Source organism: Scyliorhinus torazame, chromosome 16 (genome assembly GCF_047496885.1).
Source record: "Scyliorhinus torazame isolate Kashiwa2021f chromosome 16, sScyTor2.1, whole genome shotgun sequence".
Lineage (NCBI taxonomy): Eukaryota > Metazoa > Chordata > Chondrichthyes > Carcharhiniformes > Scyliorhinidae > Scyliorhinus > Scyliorhinus torazame.
In genome coordinates, this window is record NC_092722.1 from 197,413,209 (window position 1) to 197,434,415 (window position 21,207).

Sequence of the window (21,207 nt, forward strand, 5' to 3'; positions counted from 1 at the left end):
GTCTCACTCCGGTCTCACTCCATTCTCACTCCATTCTCACTCCGGTCTCACTCCAGTCTCACTCCAGTCTCACTCCGGTCTCACTCCGGTCTCACTCCGGTCTCACTCCAGTCTCACTCCTGTCTCACTCCAGTCTCACTCCAATCTCACTCCAGTCTCACTCCGGTCTCACTCCGGTCTCACTCCGGTCTCACTCCATTCTCACTCCATTCTCACTCCGGTCTCACTCCAGTCTCACTCCAGTCTCACTCCAGTCTCACTCCGGTCTCACTCCGGTCTCACTCCGGTCTCACTCCGGTCTCACTCCAGTCTCACTCCTGTCTCACTCCAGTCTCACTCCAATCTCACTCCAGTCTCACTCCGGTCTCACTCCGGTCTCACTCCAGTCTCACTCCTGTCTCACTCCAGTCTCACTCCAATCTCACTCCAGTCTCACTCCAGTCTCACTCCGGTCTCGCTCCGGTCTCACTCCATTCACACTCCATTCTCACTCCAGTCTCTCTCCATTCTCACTCCGGTCTCACTCCAGTCTCACTCCAGTCTCACTCCTGTCTCACTCCAATCTCACTCCAGTCTTACTCCAGTCTCACTCCAGTCTCACTCCGGTCTCACTCCAGTCTCACTCCAATCTCACTCCAGTCTCACTCCGGTCTCACTCCCGCCTCACTCCGGTCTCGCTCCGGTCTCACTCCAGTCTCACTCCGGTCTCACTCCGGTCTCACTCCGGTCTCGCTCCGGTCTCACTCCAGTCTCACTCCAGTCTCACTCCAATCTCACTCCAGTCTCACCCCGGCCTCACTCCAATCTCACTCCAGTCTCACTCCGGTCTCGCTACGGTCTCACTCCGGTCTCACTCCGGTCTCACTCCAGTCTCACTCCAGTCTCACTCCGGTTCTCACTCCGGTCTCACTCCAATCTCACTCCGGTCTCGCTCCGGTCTCACTCCGGTCTCACTCCAATCTCACTCCAATCTCACTCCAGTCTCACTCCGGTCTCACTCCCGCCTCACTCTAGTCTCACTCCAGTCTCACTCCAGTCTCACTCCAGTCTCACTCTAGTCTCTCTCTAGTCTCACTCCGGTCTCACTCCGGTCTCACTCCGGTCTCACTCCGGTCTCACTCCAGTCTCACTCCGGTCTCGCTCCATTCTCACTCCAGTCTCACTCCAGTCTCACTCCAGTCTCACTCCAGTCTCACTCCGGTCTCACTCCATTCTCACTCCGGTCTCGCTCCTTTCTCACTCCAGTCTCACTCCAGTCTCACTCCTGTCTCACTCCAGTCTCACTCCAATCTCACTCCAGTCTCACTCCGGTCTCACTCCGGTCTCACTCCAGTCTCACTCCTGTCTCACTCCAGTCTCACTCCAATCTCACTCCAGTTTCACTCCGGTCTCGCTCCGGTCTCACTCCATTCACACTCCATTCTCACTCCAGTCTCTCTCCATTCTCACTCCGGTCTCACTCCAGTCTCACTCCAGTCTCACTCCTGTCTCACTCCAATCTCACTCCAGTCTTACTCCAGTCTCACTCCAGTCTCACTCCGGTCTCACTCCAGTCTCACTCCAATCTCACTCCAATCTCACTCCAGTCTCACTCCGGTCTCACTCCCGCCTCACTCCGGTCTCGCTCCGGTCTCACTCCAGTCTCACTCCGGTCTCACTCCGGTCTCACTCCGGTCTCGCTCCGGTCTCGCTCCGGTCTCACTCCAGTCTCACTCCAATCTCACTCCAGTCTCACCCCGGCCTCACTCCAATCTCACTCCAGTCTCGCTCCGGTCTCGCTCCGGTCTCACTCCGGTCTCACTCCAGTCTCACTACGGTCTCACTCCGGTCTCACTCCGGTCTCACTCCATTCTCACTCCGGTCTCACTCCGGTCTCACTCCGGTCTCACTCCAATCTCACTCCAATCTCACTCCAGTCTCACTCCGGTCTCACTCCCGCCTCACTCTAGTCTCACTCCTGTCTTACTCCAGTCTCACTCCAGTCTCACTCTAGTCTCTCTCTAGTCTCACTCCAGTCTCACTCCGGTCTCACTCCGGTCTCACTCCGGTCTCACTCCGGTCTCACTCCATTCTCACTCCGGTCTCGCTCCATTCTCACTCCAGTCTCACTCCAGTCTCACTCCAGTCTCACTCCAGTCTCACTCCGGTCTCACTCCATTCTCACTCCGGTCTCGCTCCTTTCTCACTCCAGTCTCACTCCAGTCTCACTCCAGTCTCACTCTAGTCTCACTCTAGTCTCACTCTAGTCTCACTCCAGTCTCACTCCAGTCTCACTCCAGTTTCACTCTAGTCTCACTCTAGTCTCACTCCAGTCTCACTCCGGTCTCACTCCAGTCTCACTCCGGTCTCACTCCGGTCTCACTCCAGTCTCACTCCGGTCTCACTCCAGTCTCACTCCAGTCTCACTCCGGTCTCACTCCAGTCTGACTCCGGTCTCGCTCCATTCTCACTCCAGTCTCATTCCAGTCTCACTCCAGTCTCACTCCGGTCTCACTCCAGTCTCACTCCGGTCTCACTCCAGTCTCACTCCGGTCTCACTCCGGTCTCACTCCAGTCTGAATCCGGTCTCGCTCCATTCTCACTCCAGTCTCATTCCAGTCTCACTCCAGTCTCACTCCATTCTCACTCCGGTCTCACTCCAGTCTCACTCCAGTCTCACTCCAGTCTCACTCCAGTCTCACTCCAGTCTCACTCCAGTCTCACTCCAGTCTCACTCCGGTCTCACTCCAGTCTCTCTCCAGTCTCACTCCAGTCTCACTCCAGTCTCACTCCGGTCTCACTCCGGTCTCACTCCAGTCTCACTCCGGTCTCACTCCGGTCTCACTCCGGTCTCGCTCCAGTCTCACTCCAGTCTCACTCCGGTCTCACTCCAGTCTCACTCCGGTCTCACTCCAGTCTCACTCCAGTCACACTCCAGTCACACTCCAGTCTCACTCCAGTCTCACTCCAATCTCACTCCGGTCTCACTCCGGTCTCACTCCAGTCTCACTCCAGTCTCACTCCAGTCTCACTCCAGTCTCACTCCGGTCTCACTCCGGTCTCACTCCAGTCTCACTCCAGTCTCACTCCGGTCTCACTCCGGTCTCACTCCAGTCTCACTCCGGTCTCACTCCAGTCTCACTCCGGTCTCACTCCGGTCTCACTCCGGTCTCACTCCAGTCTCACTCCAGTCTCACTCCAGTCACACTACAGTCTCACTCCAGTCTCACTCCGGTCTCACTCCAGTCTCACTCCAGTCTCACTCCGGTCTCACTCCAGTCTCACTCCAGTCTCACTCCGGTCTCACTCCAGTCTCACTCCAGTCTCTCTCCAGTCTCTCTCCAGTCTCACTCCAGTCTCACTCCGGTCTCACTCCGGTCTCACTCCGGTCTCACTCCGGTCTCACTCCAGTCTCACTCCAGTCTCTCTCCAGTCTCACTCCAGTCTCACTCCGGTCTCACTCCAGTCTCACTCCAGTCTCACTCCGGTCTCACTCCAGTCTCTCTCCAGTCTCACTCCAGTCTCACTCCGGTCTCACTCCAGTCTCACTCCGGTCTCACTCCAGTCTCACTCCGGTCTCACTCCGGTCTCACTCCAATCTCACTCCAGTCTCACTCCAGTCTCACTCCATTCTCACAACGGTCTCACTCCGGTCTCACTCCGGTCTCACTCCAATCTCACTCCAGTCTCACTCCATTCTCACTCCGGTCTCACTCCGGTCTCACTCCGGTCTCACTCCAATCTCACTCCAGTCTCACTCCAGTCTCACTCCATTCTCACTCCGGTCTCACTCCAATCTCACTCCAGTCTCACTCCAGTCTCACTCCATTCTCACTCCGGTCTCACTCCGGTCTCACTCCAATCTCACTCCAGTCTCACTCCAGTCTCACTCCAGTCTCACTCCAATCTCACTCCGTTCTCACTCCGGTCTCACTCCGGTCTCTCTCCGGTCTCACTCCAGTCTCACTCCAGTCTCACTCCAGTCTCACTCCAGTCTCACTCCAGTCTCACTCCAGTCTCACTCCAGTCTCACTCCGGTCTCACTCCGGTCTCACTCCGGTCTCACTCCAGTCTCACTCCAGTCTCACTCCAGTCTCACTCCGGTCTCACTCCAGTCTCACTCCAGTCTCACTCCGGTCTCACTCCAGTCTCACTCCAGTCTCACTCCGGTCTCACTCCTGTCTCACTCCAGTCTCACTCCAGTCTCACTCCAGTCACACTCCAGTCTCACTCCAGTCTCACTCCGGTCTCACTCCGGTCTCACTCCAGTCTCACTCCAGTCTCACTCCGGTCTCACTCCAGTCTCACTCCAGTCTCACTCCGGTCTCACTCCAGTCTCACTCCAGTCTCTCTCCAGTCTCACTCCAGTCTCACTCCGGTCTCACTCCGGTCTCACTCCGGTCTCACTCCAGTCTCACTCCAGTCTCTCTCCAGTCTCACTCCAGTCTCACTCCGGTCTCACTCCAGTCTCACTCCAGTCTCACTCCGGTCTCACTCCAGTCTCTCTCCAGTCTCACTCCAGTCTCACTCCGGTCTCACTCCAGTCTCACTCCGGTCTCACTCCAGTCTCACTCCAGTCTCACTCCGGTCTCACACCAATCTCACTCCAGTCTCACTCCAGTCTCACTCCATTCTCACTCCGGTCTCACTCCGGTCTCACTCCGGTCTCACTCCGGTCTCACTCCAATCTCACTCCAGTCTCACTCCAGTCTCACTCCATTCTCACTCCGGTCTCACTCCGGTCTCACTCCGGTCTCACTCCAATCTCACTCCAATCTCACTCCAGTCTCACTCCAGTCTCACTCCGGTCTCACTCCGGTCTCACTCCAATCTCACTCCAGTCTCACTCCAGTCTCACTCCATTCTCACTCCGGTCTCACTCCGGTCTCACTCCGGTCTCACTCCAATCTCACTCCAGTCTCACTCCAGTCTCACTCCAGTCTCACTCCAATCTCACTCCGTTCTCACTCCAGTCTCACTCCAGTCTCACTCCAGTCTCACTCCAGTCTCACTCCAGTCTCGCTCCGGTCTCACTCCGGTCTCACTCCGGTCTCACTCCAGTCTCACTCCAATCTCACTCCAGTCTCACTCCGGTCTCACTCCGGTCTCACTCCGGTCTCACTCCAGTCTCACTCCAGGCTCACTCCAGTCTCACTCCATTCTCACTCCACTCTCACTCCGGTCTCATTCCAGTCTCACTCCGGTCTCACTCCAGTCTCACTCCGGTCTCACTCCTGTCTCACTCCGGTCTCACTCCATTCTCTCTCCAGTCTCACTCCATTCTCACTCCATTCTCGCTCCAGTCTCACTCCATTCTCACTCCATTCTCGCTCCAGTCTCGCTCAGGTCTCACTCCGGTCTCACTCCAGTCTCACTCCAGACTCACTCCAGTCTCACTCCGGTCTCACTCCAGTCTCACTCCAGTCTCACTCCAGGCTCACTCCAGTCTCACTCCATTCTCACTCCACTCTCACTCCAGTCACACTCCAGTCTCACTCCAGTCTCACTCCAGTCTCACTCCAATCTCACTCCAGGCTCACTCCAGTCTCACTCCATTCTAACTCCACTCTCACTCCAGTCACACTCCAGTCTCACTCCATTCTCACTCCAGTCTCTCTCCATTCTCACTCCAATCTCACTCCGGTCTCACTCCAGTCTCACTCCAGTCTCACTCTGGTCTCACTCCAGTCTCACTCCGGTCTCACTCCAGTCTCACTCCAGTCTCACTCCAGTCTCACTCCAATCTCACTCCGGTCTCACTCCAGTCTCACTCCAGTCTCACTCCGGTCTCACTCCGGTCTCACTCCGGTCTCACTCCGGTCTCACTCCGGTCTCACTCCAGTCTCACTCCAATCTCACTCCAGTCTCACTCCGGTCTCACTCCGGTCTCACTCCGGTCTCACTCCAGTCTCACTCCAGGCTCACTCCAGTCTCACTCCAGTCTCACTCCATTCTCACTCCACTCTCACTCCGGTCTCATTCCAGTCTCACTCCATTCTCTCTCCAGTCTCACTCCATTCTCACTCCATTCTCTCTCCAGTCTCACTCCATTCTCACTCCGGTCTCACTCCGGTCTCATTCCGGTCTCACTCCAGTCTCACTCCAGACTCACTCCAGTCTCACTCCGGTCTCACTCCAGTCTCACTCCAGTCTCACTCCAGGCTCACTCCAGTCTCACTCCATTCTCACTCCACTCTCACTCCAGTCACACTCCAGTCTCACTACAGTCTCACTCCAATCTCACTCCAGGCTCACTCCAGTCTCACTCCATTCTCACTCCACTCTCACTCCAGTCACACTCCAGTCTCACTCCATTCTCACTCCAGTCTCACTCCATTCTCACTCCACTCTCACTCCAGTCACACTCCAGTCTCACTCCATTCTCACTCCATTCTCACTCCAATCTCACTCCAGGCTCACTCCGGTCTCACTCCATTCTCACTCCATTCTCACTCCAGTCTCTCTCCATTCTCACTCCAATCTCACTCCGGTCTCACTCCATTCACACTCCAGTCTCACTCCGGTCTCACTCCGGTCTCACTCCAGTCTCACTCCAGTCTCACTCCGGTCTCACTCCGGTCTCACTCCATTCTCACTCCATTCTCAGTCCAGTCTCACTCCGGTCTCACTCCGGTCTCACTCCGGTCTCACTCCAGTCTCACTCCAGTCTCACTCCGGTCTCACTCCGGTCTCACTCCGGTCTCACTCCAGTCTCACTCCGGTCTCACTCCGGTCTCACTCCGGTCTCACTCCAGTCTCACTCCAGTCTCACTCCGGTCTCACTCCGGTCTCACTCCGGTCTCACTCCATTCTCACTCCATTCTCACTCCGGTCTCACTCCAGTCTCACTCCAGTCTCACTCCGGTCTTACTCCGGTCTCACTCCAGTCTCACTCCAGTCTCACTCCGGTCTCACTCCGGTCTCACTCCGGTCTCACTCTATTCACACTCCAGTCTCAATCCATTCACACTCCAGTCTCACTCCGGTCTCACTCCATTCACACTCCAGTCTCACTCCGGTCTCACTCCGGTCTCACTCCAGTCTCACTCCAGTCTCACTCCGGTCTCACTCCGGTCTCACTCCATTCTCACTCCGGTCTCACTCCAGTCTCACTCCAGTCTCACTCCGGTCTCACTCCAGTCTCACTCCGGTCTCACTCCAGTCTCACTCCTGTCTCACTCCAGTCTCACTCCAGTCTCACTCCGGTCTCACTCCGGTCTCACTCCATTCACACTCCAGTCTCACTCCAGTCTCACTCCGGTCTCGCTCCGGTCTCACTCCATTCACACTCCATTCTCACTCCAGTCTCTCTCCATTCTCACTCCAATCTCACTCCAGTCTCACTTCAGTCTCACTCCAGTCTCACTCCAGTCTCACTCCAGTCTCACTCCAGTCTCACTCCGGTCTCACTCCATTCACACTCCAGTCTCAATCCATTCACACTCCAGTCTCACTCCGGTCTCACTCCATTCACACTCCAGTCTCACTCCGGTCTCACTCCGGTCTCACTCCGGTCTCACTCCGGTCTCACTCCGGTCTCACTCCATTCTCACTCCATTCTCACTCCGGTCTCACTCCAGTCTCACTCCAGTCTCACTCCGGTCTCACTCCGGTCTCACTCCGGTCTCACTCCAGTCTCACTCCTGTCTCACTCCAGGCTCACTCCAATCTCACTCCAGTCTCACTCCGGTCTCACTCCGGTCTCACTCCGGTCTCACTCCATTCTCACTCCATTCTCACTCCATTCTCACTCCGGTCTCACTCCAGTCTCACTCCAGTCTCACTCCAGTCTCACTCCAGTCTCACTCCGGTCTCACTCCGGTCTCACTCCGGTCTCACTCCAGTCTCACTCCTGTCTCACTCCTGTCTCACTCCAGTCTCACTCCAGTCTCACTCCAATCTCACTCCAGTCTCACTCCAGTCTCACTCCGGTCTCACTCCGGTCTCACTCCAGTCTCACTCCTGTCTCACTCCAGTCTCACTCCAATCTCACTCCAGTCTCACTCCGGTCTCGCTCCGGTCTCACTCCAGTCTCACTCCGGTCTCACTCCAGTCTCACTCCGGTCTCACTCCAGTCTCACTCCTGTCTCACTCCAGTCTCACTCCAGTCTCACTCCGGTCTCACTCCGGTCTCACTCCATTCACACTCCAGTCTCACTCCAGTCTCACTCCGGTCTCGCTCCGGTCTCACTCCATTCACACTCCATTCTCACTCCAGTCTCTCTCCATTCTCACTCCAATCTCACTCCAGTCTCACTTCAGTCTCACTCCAGTCTCACTCCAGTCTCACTCCAGTCTCACTCCGGTCTCACTCCATTCACACTCCAGTCTCAATCCATTCACACTCCAGTCTCACTCCGGTCTCACTCCATTCACACTCCAGTCTCACTCCGGTCTCACTCCGGTCTCACTCCGGTCTCACTCCGGTCTCACTCCGGTCTCACTCCATTCTCACTCCATTCTCACTCCGGTCTCACTCCAGTCTCACTCCAGTCTCACTCCGGTCTCACTCCGGTCTCACTCCGGTCTCACTCCAGTCTCACTCCTGTCTCACTCCAGGCTCACTCCAATCTCACTCCAGTCTCACTCCGGTCTCACTCCGGTCTCACTCCGGTCTCACTCCATTCTCACTCCATTCTCACTCCATTCTCACTCCGGTCTCACTCCAGTCTCACTCCAGTCTCACTCCAGTCTCACTCCAGTCTCACTCCGGTCTCACTCCGGTCTCACTCCGGTCTCACTCCAGTCTCACTCCTGTCTCACTCCTGTCTCACTCCAGTCTCACTCCAGTCTCACTCCAATCTCACTCCAGTCTCACTCCAGTCTCACTCCGGTCTCACTCCGGTCTCACTCCAGTCTCACTCCTGTCTCACTCCAGTCTCACTCCAATCTCACTCCAGTCTCACTCCGGTCTCGCTCCGGTCTCACTCCATTCACACTCCATTCTCACTCCAGTCTCTCTCCATTCTCACTCCGGTCTCACTCCAGTCTCACTCCAGTCTCACTCCTGTCTCACTCCAATCTCACTCCAGTCTTACTCCAGTCTCACTCCAGTCTCACTCCGGTCTCACTCCAGTCTCACTCCAATCTCACTCCAGTCTCACTCCGGTCTCACTCCCGCCTCACTCCGGTCTCGCTCCGGTCTCACTCCAGTCTCACTCCGGTCTCACTCCGGTCTCACTCCGGTCTCGCTCCGGTCTCACTCCGGTCTCACTCCAGTCTCACTCCAATCTCACTCCAGTCTCACCCCGGCCTCACTCCAATCTCACTCCAGTCTCACTCCGGTCTCGCTCCGGTCTCACTCCGGTCTGACTCCGGTCTCACTCCAGTCTCACTCCAGTCTCACTCCAGTCTCACTCCGGTTCTCACTCCGGTCTCACTCCATTCTCACTCCGGTCTCGCTCCGGTCTCACTCCAGTCTCACTCTAGTCTCTCTCTAGTCTCACTCCAGTCTCACTCCGGTCTCACTCCAGTCTCACTCCAGTCTCACTCTAGTCTCTCTCTAGTCTCACTCCAGTCTCACTCCGGTCTCACTCCGGTCTCACTCCGGTCTCACTCCATTCTCACTCCGGTCTCGCTCCATTCTCACTCCAGTCTCACTCCAGTCTCACTCCAGTCTCACTCCAGTCTCACTCCGGTCTCACTCCATTCTCACTCCGGTCTCGCTCCTTTCTCACTCCAGTCTCACTCCAGTCTCACTCCTGTCTCACTCCAGTCTCACTCCAATCTCACTCCAGTCTCACTCCGGTCTCACTCCGGTCTCACTCCAGTCTCACTCCTGTCTCACTCCAGTCTCACTCCAATCTCACTCCAGTTTCACTCCGGTCTCGCTCCGGTCTCACTCCATTCACACTCCATTCTCACTCCAGTCTCTCTCCATTCTCACTCCGGTCTCACTCCAGTCTCACTCCAGTCTCACTCCTGTCTCACTCCAATCTCACTCCAGTCTTACTCCAGTCTCACTCCAGTCTCACTCCGGTCTCACTCCAGTCTCACTCCAATCTCACTCCAATCTCACTCCAGTCTCACTCCGGTCTCACTCCCGCCTCACTCCGGTCTCGCTCCGGTCTCACTCCAGTCTCACTCCGGTCTCACTCCGGTCTCACTCCGGTCTCGCTCCGGTCTCACTCCGGTCTCACTCCAGTCTCACTCCAATCTCACTCCAGTATCACCCCGGCCTCACTCCAATCTCACTCCAGTCTCACTCCGGTCTCGCTCCGGTCTCACTCCGGTCTCACTCCGGTCTCACTCCAGTCTCACTACGGTCTCACTCCGGTCTCACTCCATTCTCACTCCGGTCTCGCTCCGGTCTCACTCCGGTCTCACTCCAATCTCACTCCAATCTCACTCCAGTCTCACTCCGGTCTCACTCCCGCCTCACTCTAGTCTCACTCCAGTCTTACTCCAGTCTCACTCCAGTCTCACTCTAGTCTCACTCCGGTCTCACTCCGGTCTCACTCCGGTCTCACTCCATTCTCACTCCGGTCTCGCTCCATTCTCACTCCAGTCTCACTCCAGTCTCACTCCAGTCTCACTCCGGTCTCACTCCATTCTCACTCCGGTCTCGCTCCTTTCTCACTCCAGTCTCACTCCAGTCTCACTCCAGTCTCACTCTAGTCTCACTCCAGTCTCACTCCAGTTTCACTCTAGTCTCACTCTAGTCTCACTCCAGTCTCACTCCGGTCTCACTCCAGTCTCACTCCGGTCTCACTCCGGTCTCACTCCAGTCTCACTCCGGTCTCACTCCAGTCTCACTCCAGTCTCACTCCGGTCTCACTCCAGTCTGACTCCGGTCTCGCTCCATTCTCACTCCAGTCTCATTCCAGTCTCACTCCAGTCTCACTCCGGTCTCACTCCAGTCTCACTCCGGTCTCACTCCAGTCTCACTCCGGTCTCACTCCGGTCTCACTCCAGTCTGACTCCGGTCTCGCTCCATTCTCACTCCAGTCTCATTCCAGTCTCACTCCAGTCTCACTCTAGTCTCACTCTAGTCTCACTCCAGTCTCACTCCGGTCTCACTCCGGTCTCACTCCGGTCTCACTCCATTCTCACTCCGGTCTCGCTCTAGTCTCACTCCAGTCTCACTCCGGTCTCACTCCAGTCTCACTCCAGTCTCACTCCGGTATCACTCCAGTCTCACTCCATTCTCACTCAGGTATCGCTCCAGTCTCACCCCGGTCTCACTCCATTCTCACTCCGGTCTCGCTCCAGTCTCACTCCGGTCTCACTCCATTCTCACTCCGGTCTCACTCCAGTCTCACTCCTGTCTCACTCCAGTCTAACTCCGGTCTCACTCCAGTCTCACTCCAGTCTCACTCCAGTCTCACTCCAGTCTCACTCCGGTCTCGCTCCGGTCTCACTCCGGTCTCACTCCAGTCTCACTCCAGTCTCACTCCATTCTCACTCCGGTCTCGCTCCAGTCTCACTCCAGTCTCACTCCGGTCTCACTCCAGTCTCACTCCATTCTCACTCCGGTCTCGCTCCAGTCTCACTCCGGTCTCACTCCGGTCTCACTCCATTCTCACTCCAGTCTCACTCCATTCTCACTCCAGTCTCACTCCGGTCTCACTCCAGTCTCACTCCTCTAGTCTCACTCCATTCTCAATCCGGTCTCACTCCAGTCTCACTCCAGTCTCACTCCAGTCTCACTCCGGTCTCACTCCAGTCTCACTCCAGTCTCACTCCATTCTCACTCCATTCTCACTCCAGTCTCACTCCGTTCTCACTCCGGTCTCACTCCGTTCTCACTCCGGTCTCAATCCGGTCTCAATCCGGTCTCGCTCCGGTCTCGCTCCGGTCTCCCCGGGGAACACCGGGGATTGAAGATCAGGCTCTCTTTGTGCCCGTACCCTGGGTAAATTCCAGTGTCAATGCCACGTTGCAGCTATCAGTGGGGGTGAGCAGATCCTCTCCAGCTGTCAAAGCCGTCAGCAGCTGCTGTCCCATACACGTCCCCCAGATTGGGAAATAATCACCCTGCTCACAAACCTGCAAAAATCAGACAGAATCTCGTTGGAAATCACACCACACCAAACACAATCACAAACCTCAGAATGACAGCATTGCTCCAAGAAATACATGTGTTCCAGGGAAATGGGGGCTCAGGCAGGTAAAAGTGTGTACTGTGATAAGAGCGAGCACTGCACTGTCAGAGGGTCAGTACTGAGGGAGTGCTGCACTGCCAGCGGGTCAGTACTGAGGGAGTGCCGCACTGTCAGAGGGTCAGTACTGAGGGAGTGCTGCACTGCCAGCGGGTCAGTACTGAGGGAGTGCCGCACTGTCAGAGGGTCAGTACTGAGGGAAGGCTGCACTCTCAGAGGGTCAGTACTGAGGGACTGCCGCACTGTCAGAGGGTCAGTACTGAGAGAGTGCTGCACTGTCAGAGGGTCAGTACTGAGGGAGTGCTGCACTGTCAGAGGGTGAGTACTGAGGGAGTGCCGCACTGTCAGAGGGTCAGTACTGAGGGAGTGCTGCACTGTCAGAGGGTCAGTACTGAGGGAACGCTGCACTCTCAGAGGGTCAGTACTGAGGGACTGCCGCACTGTCAGAGGGTCAGTACTGAGAGAGTGCTGCACTGTCAGAGGGTCAGTACTGAGGGAGTGCTGCACTGTCAGAGGGTCAGTACTGAGGGAGTGCCGCACTGTCAGAGGGTCAGTACTGAGGAAGTGCTGCACTGCCAGAGGGTCAGTACTGAGGGAGTGCCGCACTGTCAGAGGGTCAGTACTGAGGGAACGCTGCACTCTCAGAGGGTCAGTACTGAGGGACTGTGGCACTGTCAGAGGGTCAGTACTGAGGGAGTGCTGCACTGTCAGAGGGTCAGTACTGAGGGAGTGCTGCACTGTCAGAGGTTCAGTACTGAGGGAGTGCCGCACTGTCAGAGGGTCAGTACTGGGGGAGTGCTGCACTGCCAGAGGGTCAGTACTGAGGGAGTGCTGCACTGTCAGAGGGTCAGTGCTGAGGGAGTGCTGCACTGTCAGAGGGTCAGTGCTGAGGGAGCGCCGCACTGTCAGAGGGTCAGTATTGAGGGAGTGCTGCACTGCCAGAGGGTCAGTACTGAGGGAGTGCTGCACTGTCAGAGGGTCAGTACTGAGGGAGTGCCGCACTGTCAGAGGGTCAGTACTGAGGGAGTGCCGGACTGTCAGAGGGTCAGTACTGAGGGAGTGCTGCACTGTCAGAGGGTCAGTACTGAGGGAGTGCTGCACTGTCAGAGGGTCAATGCTGAGGGAGTGCTGCACTGTCAGATGGTCAGTACTGAGGGAGTGCATCACTGTCAGAGGGTCAGTACTGAGGGAGTGCTGCACTGTCAGAAGGTCAGTACTGACGGAGTGCTGCACTGTCAGAGGGTCAATGCTGAGGGAGTGTTGCACAGTCATATGGTCAGTACTGAGCGAGTGCCGTACTGTCAGAGGGTCAGTACTGAGGGAGTGCTGCACTGTCAGAGGGTCAGTACTGAGGGAATGCTGCACTGTCCCAGTGTCAATACTGAGGGAGTGCTGCACTGTCAGAGGGTCAGTGCTGAGTGAGTGCTGCACTGTCAGAGGGTGAGTACTGAGGGAGTGCTGCACTGTCAGAGGGTGAGTACTGAGGGAGTGCCGCACTGTCAGAGGCTCAGTACTGAGGGAGTGCTGCACTGTCGGAGGGTCAGTACTGAGGGAGTGCTGGACTGTCAGAGGGTCAGTACTGAGGGAGTGCTGCACTGTCAGAGGGTCAGTATTGAGGGAGTGCCGCACTGTCAGAGGGTCAGTACTGAGGGAGTGCCGCACTGTCAGAGGGTCAGTACTGAGGGAGAGCTGGACTGTCAGAGGGTCAGTACTGAGGGAGTGCTGCACTGTCAGAGGGTCAGTACTGAGGGAGTGCTGCACTGTCAGAGGGTCAGTACTGAGGTAGTGCCTCACTGTCAGAGGGTCAGTACTGAGGGAGTGCTGCACTGTCAGAGGGTCAGTACTGAGGGAGTGCCGCACTGTCAGAGGGTCAGTACTGAGGGAGTACTGCATTGTCAGAGGGTCAGTACTGAGGGAGTGCTGCACTGTCAGAGGGTCAGTAATGATGGAGTGCCACACTGTCCCAGTGTCAGTACTGAGGGAGTGCTGCACTGTCAGAGGGTCAGTACTGAGGGAGTGCTTCACTGTCAGACGGTCAATGCTGAGGGAGTGCTACACTGTCAGAGGGTCAGTACTGAGGTAGTGCCTCACTGTCAGAGGGTCAGTACTGAGGGAGTGCTGCACTGTCAGAGGGTCAGTGCTGAGGGAGCGCTGCACTGTCAGAGGTTCAGTACTGAGGGAGTGCTGCACTGTCAGAGGGTCAGTACTGAGGGAGCGCTGCACTGTCAGAGGGTCAGTACTGAGGGAGTACTGCACTGTCAGAGGGTGAGTACTGAGTGAATGCTGCACTGTCATAGGGTCAGTACTGAGGGAGTGCCGCACTGTCAGAGGGTCAGTACTGAGGGAGTACTGCATTGTCAGGAGGTCAGTACTGTGGGAGTGCTGCACTGTCAGAGGGTCAGTACTGAGGGAGTGCCGCACTGTCAGAGGGTCAGTACTGAGGGAGTACTGCATTGTCAGAGGGTCAGTACTGAGGGAGTGCTGCACTGTCAGAGGGTCAGTACTGTGGGAGTGCTGCACTGTCAGAGGGTCAGTACTGAGGGAGTGCTGCCCTGTCAGAGGGTCAGTACTGAGGGAGTGCTGCATTGTCAGAGGGTCAGAACTGAGGGAGTGCCGCACTGTCAGAGGGTCAGTACTGAGGGAGTACTGCACTGTCAGAGGGTCAGTACTGAGGGAGTACTGCATTGTCAGTGGGTCAGTACTGTGGGAGTGCTGCACTGTCAGAGGGTCAGTACTGAGGGAGTGCTGCCCTGTCAGAGGGTCAGTACTGAGGGAGTGCTGCATTGTCAGAGGGTCAGTACTGAGGGAGTACTGCATTGTCAGAGGGTCAATACTGTGGGAGGGCTGCACTGTCAGAGGGTCAGTACTGAGGGAGTGCTGCCCTGTCAGAGGGTCAGTACTGAGGGAGTGCTGCACTGTCAGACGGTCAATGCTGAGGGAGTGCTGCTCTGTCAGAGGGTCAGTACTGAGGTAGTGCCTCACTGTCAGAGGGTCAGTACTGAGGGAGTGCTGCACTGTCAGACGGTCAGTACTGAGGGAGTGCCGCACTGTCAGAGGGTCAGTACTGAGGGAGTACTGCATTGTCAGAGGGTCAGTACTGAGGGAGTGCTGCACTGTCAGAGGGTCAGTACTGAGGGAGTGCTGCACTGTCAAAGGGTCAGTACTGAGGGAGTGCCGCACTGTCAGAGGGTCAGTACTGAGGCAGTACTGCACTGTCAGAGGGTCAGTACTGAGGGAGTGCCGCACTGTCAGAGGGTCAGTACTGAGGGAGTACTGCATTGTCAGAGGGTCAGTGCTGAGGGAGTGCTGCACTGTCAGAGGGTCAGTACTGAGGGAGTGCTGTACTGTCAGAATGTCAGTACTGAGGGAGTGCTGCACTGTCAGAGGGTCAGTGCTGCACTGTCAGAGGGTCAGTACTGAGGGAGTGCCGCACTGTCAGGGGGTCAGTACTGAGGGAGTGCTGCACTGTCAGAGGGTCAGTACTGAGGGAGTTCTGCACTGTCAGAGGGTCAGTACTGAGGGAGTGCCGCACTGTCAGAGGGTCAGTACTGAGGGAGTGCCGCACTGTCAGATGGTCAGTACTGAGGGAGTGCTGCACTGTCAGAGGGTCAGTACTGAGGGAGTGCTGCACTGTCAGAGGGTCAGTACTGAGGGAGTGCTGCACTGTCAGAGCGTCAGTACTGAGGGAGTGCTGCGTTGTCAAAGGGTCAGTACTGAGGGAGTGCTGCACTGTCAGAGGGTCAGTACTGAGGGAGTGCTGCACTGTCAGAGGGTCAGTACTGAGGGAGTGCTGCGTTGTCAAAGGGTCAGTACTGAGGGAGTGCTGCACTGTCAGAGGGTCAGCGCTGAGGGAGTGCTGCACTGTCGGAGGGTCAGTACTGAGGGATTGCTGGACTGTCAGAGGGTCAGTACTGAGGGAGTGCTGCACTGTCAGATGGTCAGTACTGAGGGAGTGCTGCACTGTCAGACGGTCAATGCTGAGGGAGTGCTGCACTGTCAGAGGGTCAGTACTGAGGGAGTGCCGCACTGTCAGAGGGTCAGTACTGAGGGAGTACTGCATTGTCAGAGGGTCATTACTGAGGGAGTACTGCATTGTCAGAGGGTCAGTACTGAAGGAGTGCTGCACTGTCAGAGGGTCCGTACTGGGGGAGTGCTGCACTGTCAGAGGGTCAGTACTGAGGAAGTGCTGCACTGTCAGAGGGTCAGTACTGAGGGAGTGCTGCACTGTCAGAGGGTCAATGCTGACGGAGTGCCGCACTGTCAGAGGGTCAGTACTGAGGGAGTGCTGCAATGTCAGAGGGTCAGTACTGAGTGAGTGCCGCACTGTCAGAGGGTCAGTACTGAGGGAGTGCTGCACTGTCAGAAGGTCAGTACTGAGAGAGTGCTGCACTGTCTCAGGGTCAGTACTGAGGGAGTGCTGCACTGTCAGAGGGTCAGTACTGAGGGAGTGCTGCGTTGTCAAAGGGTCAGTACTGAGGGAGTGCTGCACTGTCAGAGGGTCAGCGCTGAGGGAGTGCTGCACTATCAGAGGGTCAGTACTGAGGGAGTGCCGCACTGTCAGAGTGTCAGTACTGAGGGAGTACTGCATTGTCAGAAGGTCAGTACTGTGGGAGTGCTGCACTGTCAGAGGGTCAGTACTGAGGGAGTACTGCATTGTCAGAGGGTCAGTACTGTGGGAGTGCTGCACTGTCAGAGGGTCAGTACTGGGGGAGTGCTGCACTGCCAGAGGGTCAGTACTGAGGGAGTGCTGCACTGTCAGAGGGTCAGTGCTGAGGGAGTGCTGCACTGTCAGAGGGTCAGTGCTGAGGGAGCGCCGCACTGTCAGGGGGTCAGTATTGAGGGAGTGCTGCACTGCCAGAGGGTCAGTACTGAGGGAGTGCTGCACTGTCAGAGGGTCAGTACTGAGGGAGTGCTGCACTGTCAGAGTGTCAGCACTGAGGGAGTGCTGCACTGTCAGAGGGTCAGTACTGAGGGAGTGCCGCACTGTCAGAGGGTCAGTACTGAGGGAGTGCCGGACTGTCATAGGGTCAGTACTGGGGGAGTGCTGCACTGTCAGAGGGTCAGTACTGAGGGAGTGCTGCACTGTCAGAGGGTCAATGCTGAGGGAGTGCTGCACTGTCAGATGGTCAGTACTGAGGGAGTGCATCACTGTCAGAGGGTCAGTACTGAGGGAGTGCTGCACTGTCAGAAGGTCAGTACTGACGGAGTGCTGCACTGTCAGAGGGTCAATGCTGAGGGAGTGTTGCACAGTCATATGGTCAGTACTGAGCGAGTGCCGCACTGTCAGAGGGTCAGTACTGAGGGAGTGCTGCACTGTCAGAGGGTCAGTACTGAGGGAATGCTGCACTGTCCCAGTGTCAATACTGAGGGAGTGCTGCACTGTCAGAGGGTCAGTGCTGAGTGAGTGCTGCACTGTCAGAGGGTGAGTACTGAGGGAGTGCTGCACTGTCAGAGGGTGAGTACTGAGGGAGTGCCGCACAGTCAGAGGGTCAGTACTGACGGAGTGCTGCACTGTCAGAGGGTCAGTACTGAGGGAGTGCTGCACTGTCGGAGGGTCAGTACTGAGGGAGTGCTGGACTGTCAGAGGGTCAGTACTGAGGGAGTGCTGCACTGTCAGAGGGTCAGTATTGAGGGAGTGCTTCACTGTCAGACGGTCAATGCTGAGGGAGTGCTACACTGTCAGAGGGTCAGTACTGAGGTAGTGCCTCACTGTCAGAGGGTCAGTACTGAGGGAGTGCTGCACTGTCAGAGGGTCAGTACTGAGGGAGTGCCGCACTGTCAGAGGGTCAGTACTGAGGGAGTACTGCATTGTCAGAGGGTCAGTACTGAGGGAGTGCTGCACTGTCAGAGGGTCAGTAATGATGGAGTGCCACACTGTCCCAGTGTCAGTACTGAGGGAGTGCTGCACTGTCAGAGGGTCAGTACTGAGGGAGTGCTTCACTGTCAGACGGTCAATGCTGAGGGAGTGCTACACTGTCAGAGGGTCAATACTGAGGTAGTGCCTCACTGTCAGAGGGTCAGTACTGAGGGAGTGCTGCACTGTGAGAGGGTCAGTGCTGAGGGAGCGCTGCACTGTCAGAGGTTCAGTACTGAGGGAGTGCTGCACTGTCAGAGGGTCAGTACTGAGGGAGCGCTGCACTGTCAGAGGGTCAGTACTGAGGGAGTACTGCACTGTCAGAGGGTGAGTACTGAGTGAATGCTGCACTGTCATAGGGTCAGTACTGAGGGAGTGCCGCACTGTCAGAGGGTCAGTACTGAGGGAGTACTGCATTGTCAGGAGGTCAGTACTGTGGGAGTGCTGCACTGTCAGAGGGTCAGTACTGAGGGAGTGCCGCACTGTCAGAGGGTCAGTACTGAGGGAGTACTGCATTGTCAGAAGGTCAGTACTGTGGGAGTGCTGCACTGTCAGAGGGTCAGTACTGTGGGAGTGCTGCACTGTCAGAGGGTCAGTACTGAGGGAGTGCTGCCCTGTCAGAGGGTCAGTACTGAGGGAGTGCTGCATTGTCAGAGGGTCAGTACTGAGGGAGTGCCGCACTGTCAGAGGGTCAGTACTGAGGGAGTACTGCATTGTCAGAAGGTCAGTACTGAGGGAGTACTGCATTGTCAGAGGGTCAGTACTGTGGGAGTGCTGCACTGTCAGAGGGTCAGTACTGAGGGAGTGCTGCCCTGTCAGAGGGTCAGTACTGAGGGAGTGCTGCATTGTCAGAGGGTCAGTACTGAGGGAGTACTGCATTGTCAGAGGGTCAGTACTGTGGGAGTGCTGCACTGTCAGAGGGTCAGTACTGAGGGAGTGCTGCCCTGTCAGAGGGTCAGTACTGAGGGAGTGCTGCACTGTCAGACGGTCAATGCTGAGGGAGTGCTGCTCTGTCAGAGGGTCAGTACTGAGGTAGTGCCTCACTGTCAGAGGGTCAGTACTGAGGGAGTGCTGCACTGTCAGACGGTCAGTACTGAGGGAGTGCCGCACTATCAGAGGGTCAGTACTGAGGGAGTACTGCATTGTCAGAGGGTCAGTACTGAGGGAGTGCTGCACTGTCAGAGGGTCAGTACTGAGGGAGTGCTGCACTGTCAAAGGGTCAGTACTGAGGGAGTGCCGCACTGTCAGAGGGTCAGTACTGAGGCAGTACTGCACTGTCAGAGGGTCAGTACTGAGGGAGTGCCGCACTGTCAGAGGGTCAGTACTGAGGGAGTACTGCATTGTCAGAGGGTCAGTGCTGAGGGAGTGCTGCACTGTCAGAGGGTCAGTACTGAGGGAGTGCTGTACTGTCAGAATGTCAGTACTGAGGGAGTGCTGCACTGTCAGAGGGTCAGCGCTGAGGGAGTGCTGCACTGTCAGAGGGTCAGTACTGAGGGAGTGCCGCACTGTCAGGGGGTCAGTACTGAGGGAGTGCTGCACTGTCAGAGGGTCAGTACTGAGGGAGTTCTGCACTGTCAGAGGGTCAGTACTGAGGGAGTGCCGCACTGTCAGAGGGTCAGTACTGAGGGAGTGCCGCACTGTCAGATGGTCAGTACTGAGGGAGTGCTGCACTGTCAGAGGGTTAGTACTGAGGGAGTGCTGCACTGTCAGAGGGTCAGTACTGAGGGAGTGCTGCACTGTCAGAGCGTCAGTACTGAGGGAGTGCTGCGTTGTCAAAGGGTCAGTACTGAGGGAGTGCTGCACTGTCAGAGGGTCAGTACTGAGGGAGTGCTGCACTGTCAGAGGGTCAGTACTGAGGGAGTGCTGCGTTGTCAAAGGGTCAGTACTGAGGGAGTGCTGCACTGTCAGAGGGTCAGCGCTGAGGGAGTGCTGCACTATCAGAGGGTCAGTACTGAGGGAGTGCCGCACTGTCAGAGTGTCAGTACTGAGGGAGTGCTGCACTGTCAGAGGGTCAGTACTGAGGGAGTGCTGCACTGTCGGAGGGTCAGTACTGAGGGATTGCTGGACTGTCAGAGGGTCAGTACTGAGGGAGCACTGCATTGTCAGAGGGTCAGTACTGTGGGAATGCTGCAATGTCAGAGGGTCAGTACTGAGGGAGTGCTGCACTGTCAGAGGGTCAGTACTGAGGGAGTGCTGCACTGTCAGACGGTCAATGCTGAGGGAGTGCTGCACTGTCAGAGGGTCAGTACTGAGGGAGTGCTGCACTGTCAGAGGGTCAGTACTGAGGGAGTGCCGCACTGTCAGAGGGTCAGTACTGAGGGAGTACTGCATTTTCAGAGGGTCATTACTGAGGGAGTACTGCATTGTCAGAGGGTCAGTACTGAAGGAGTGCTGCACTGTCAGAGGGTCCGTACTGGGGGAGTGCTGCACTATCAGAGGGTCAGTACTGAGAAAGTGCTGCACTGTCAGAGGGTCAGTACTGAGGGAGTGCTGCACTGTCAGAGGGTCAATGCTGACGGAGTGCCGCACTGTCAGAGGGTCAGTACTGAGGGAGTGCTGCACTGTCAGAGGGTCTGTACTGAGTGAGTGCCGCACTGTCAGAGGGTCAGTACTGAGGGAGTGCTGCACTGTCAGAAGGTCAGTACTGAGAGAGTGCTGCACTGTCTCAGGGTCAGTACTGAGGGAGTGCTGCACTGTCAGAGGGTCAGTACTGAGGGAGTGCTGCGTTGTCAAAGGGTCAGTACTGAGGGAGTGCTGCACTGTCAGAGGGTCAGCGCTGAGGGAGTGCTGCACTATCAGAGGGTCAGTACTGAGGGAGTGCCGCACTGTCAGAGTGTCAGTACTGAGGGAGTACTGCATTGTCAGAAGGTCAGTACTGTGGGAGTGCTGCACTGTCAGAGGGTCAGTACTGAGGGAGTACTGCATTGTCAGAGGGTCAGTACTGAAGGAGTGCTGCACTGTCAGAGGGTCAGTACTGAGGGAGTGCTGCACTGTCAGAGCGTCAGTACTGAGGGAGTGCTGCGTTGTCAAAGGGTCAGTATTGAGGGAGTGCTGCACTGTCAGAGGGTCAGTACTGAGGGAGTGCTGCACTGTCAGAGGGTCAGTACTGAGGGAGTGCTGCGTTGTCAAAGGGTCAGTACTGAGGGAGTGCTGCACTGTCAGAGGGTCAGCGCTGAGGGAGTGCTGCACTATCAGAGGGTCAGTACTGAGGGAGTGCCGCACTGTCAGAGTGTCAGTACTGAGGGAGTGCTGCACTGTCAGAGGGTCAGTACT

At 56.5% G+C, this 21,207-nt stretch overlaps 1 protein-coding gene across 1 annotated transcript in view; it reads right to left on the bottom strand.

Annotated features, from left to right (window-relative positions):
- Positions 1-21,207, bottom strand: part of LOC140393370 (gamma-glutamyl hydrolase-like) — a 109,749-nt gene that overhangs the window by 38,660 nt on the left and 49,882 nt on the right. The window contains exon 6 of the mRNA XM_072479752.1: positions 11,829-11,967. Within this exon, the coding sequence (XP_072335853.1) occupies positions 11,829-11,967 (139 nt within the window). The remainder of the gene's footprint in view (positions 1-11,828; positions 11,968-21,207) is intronic.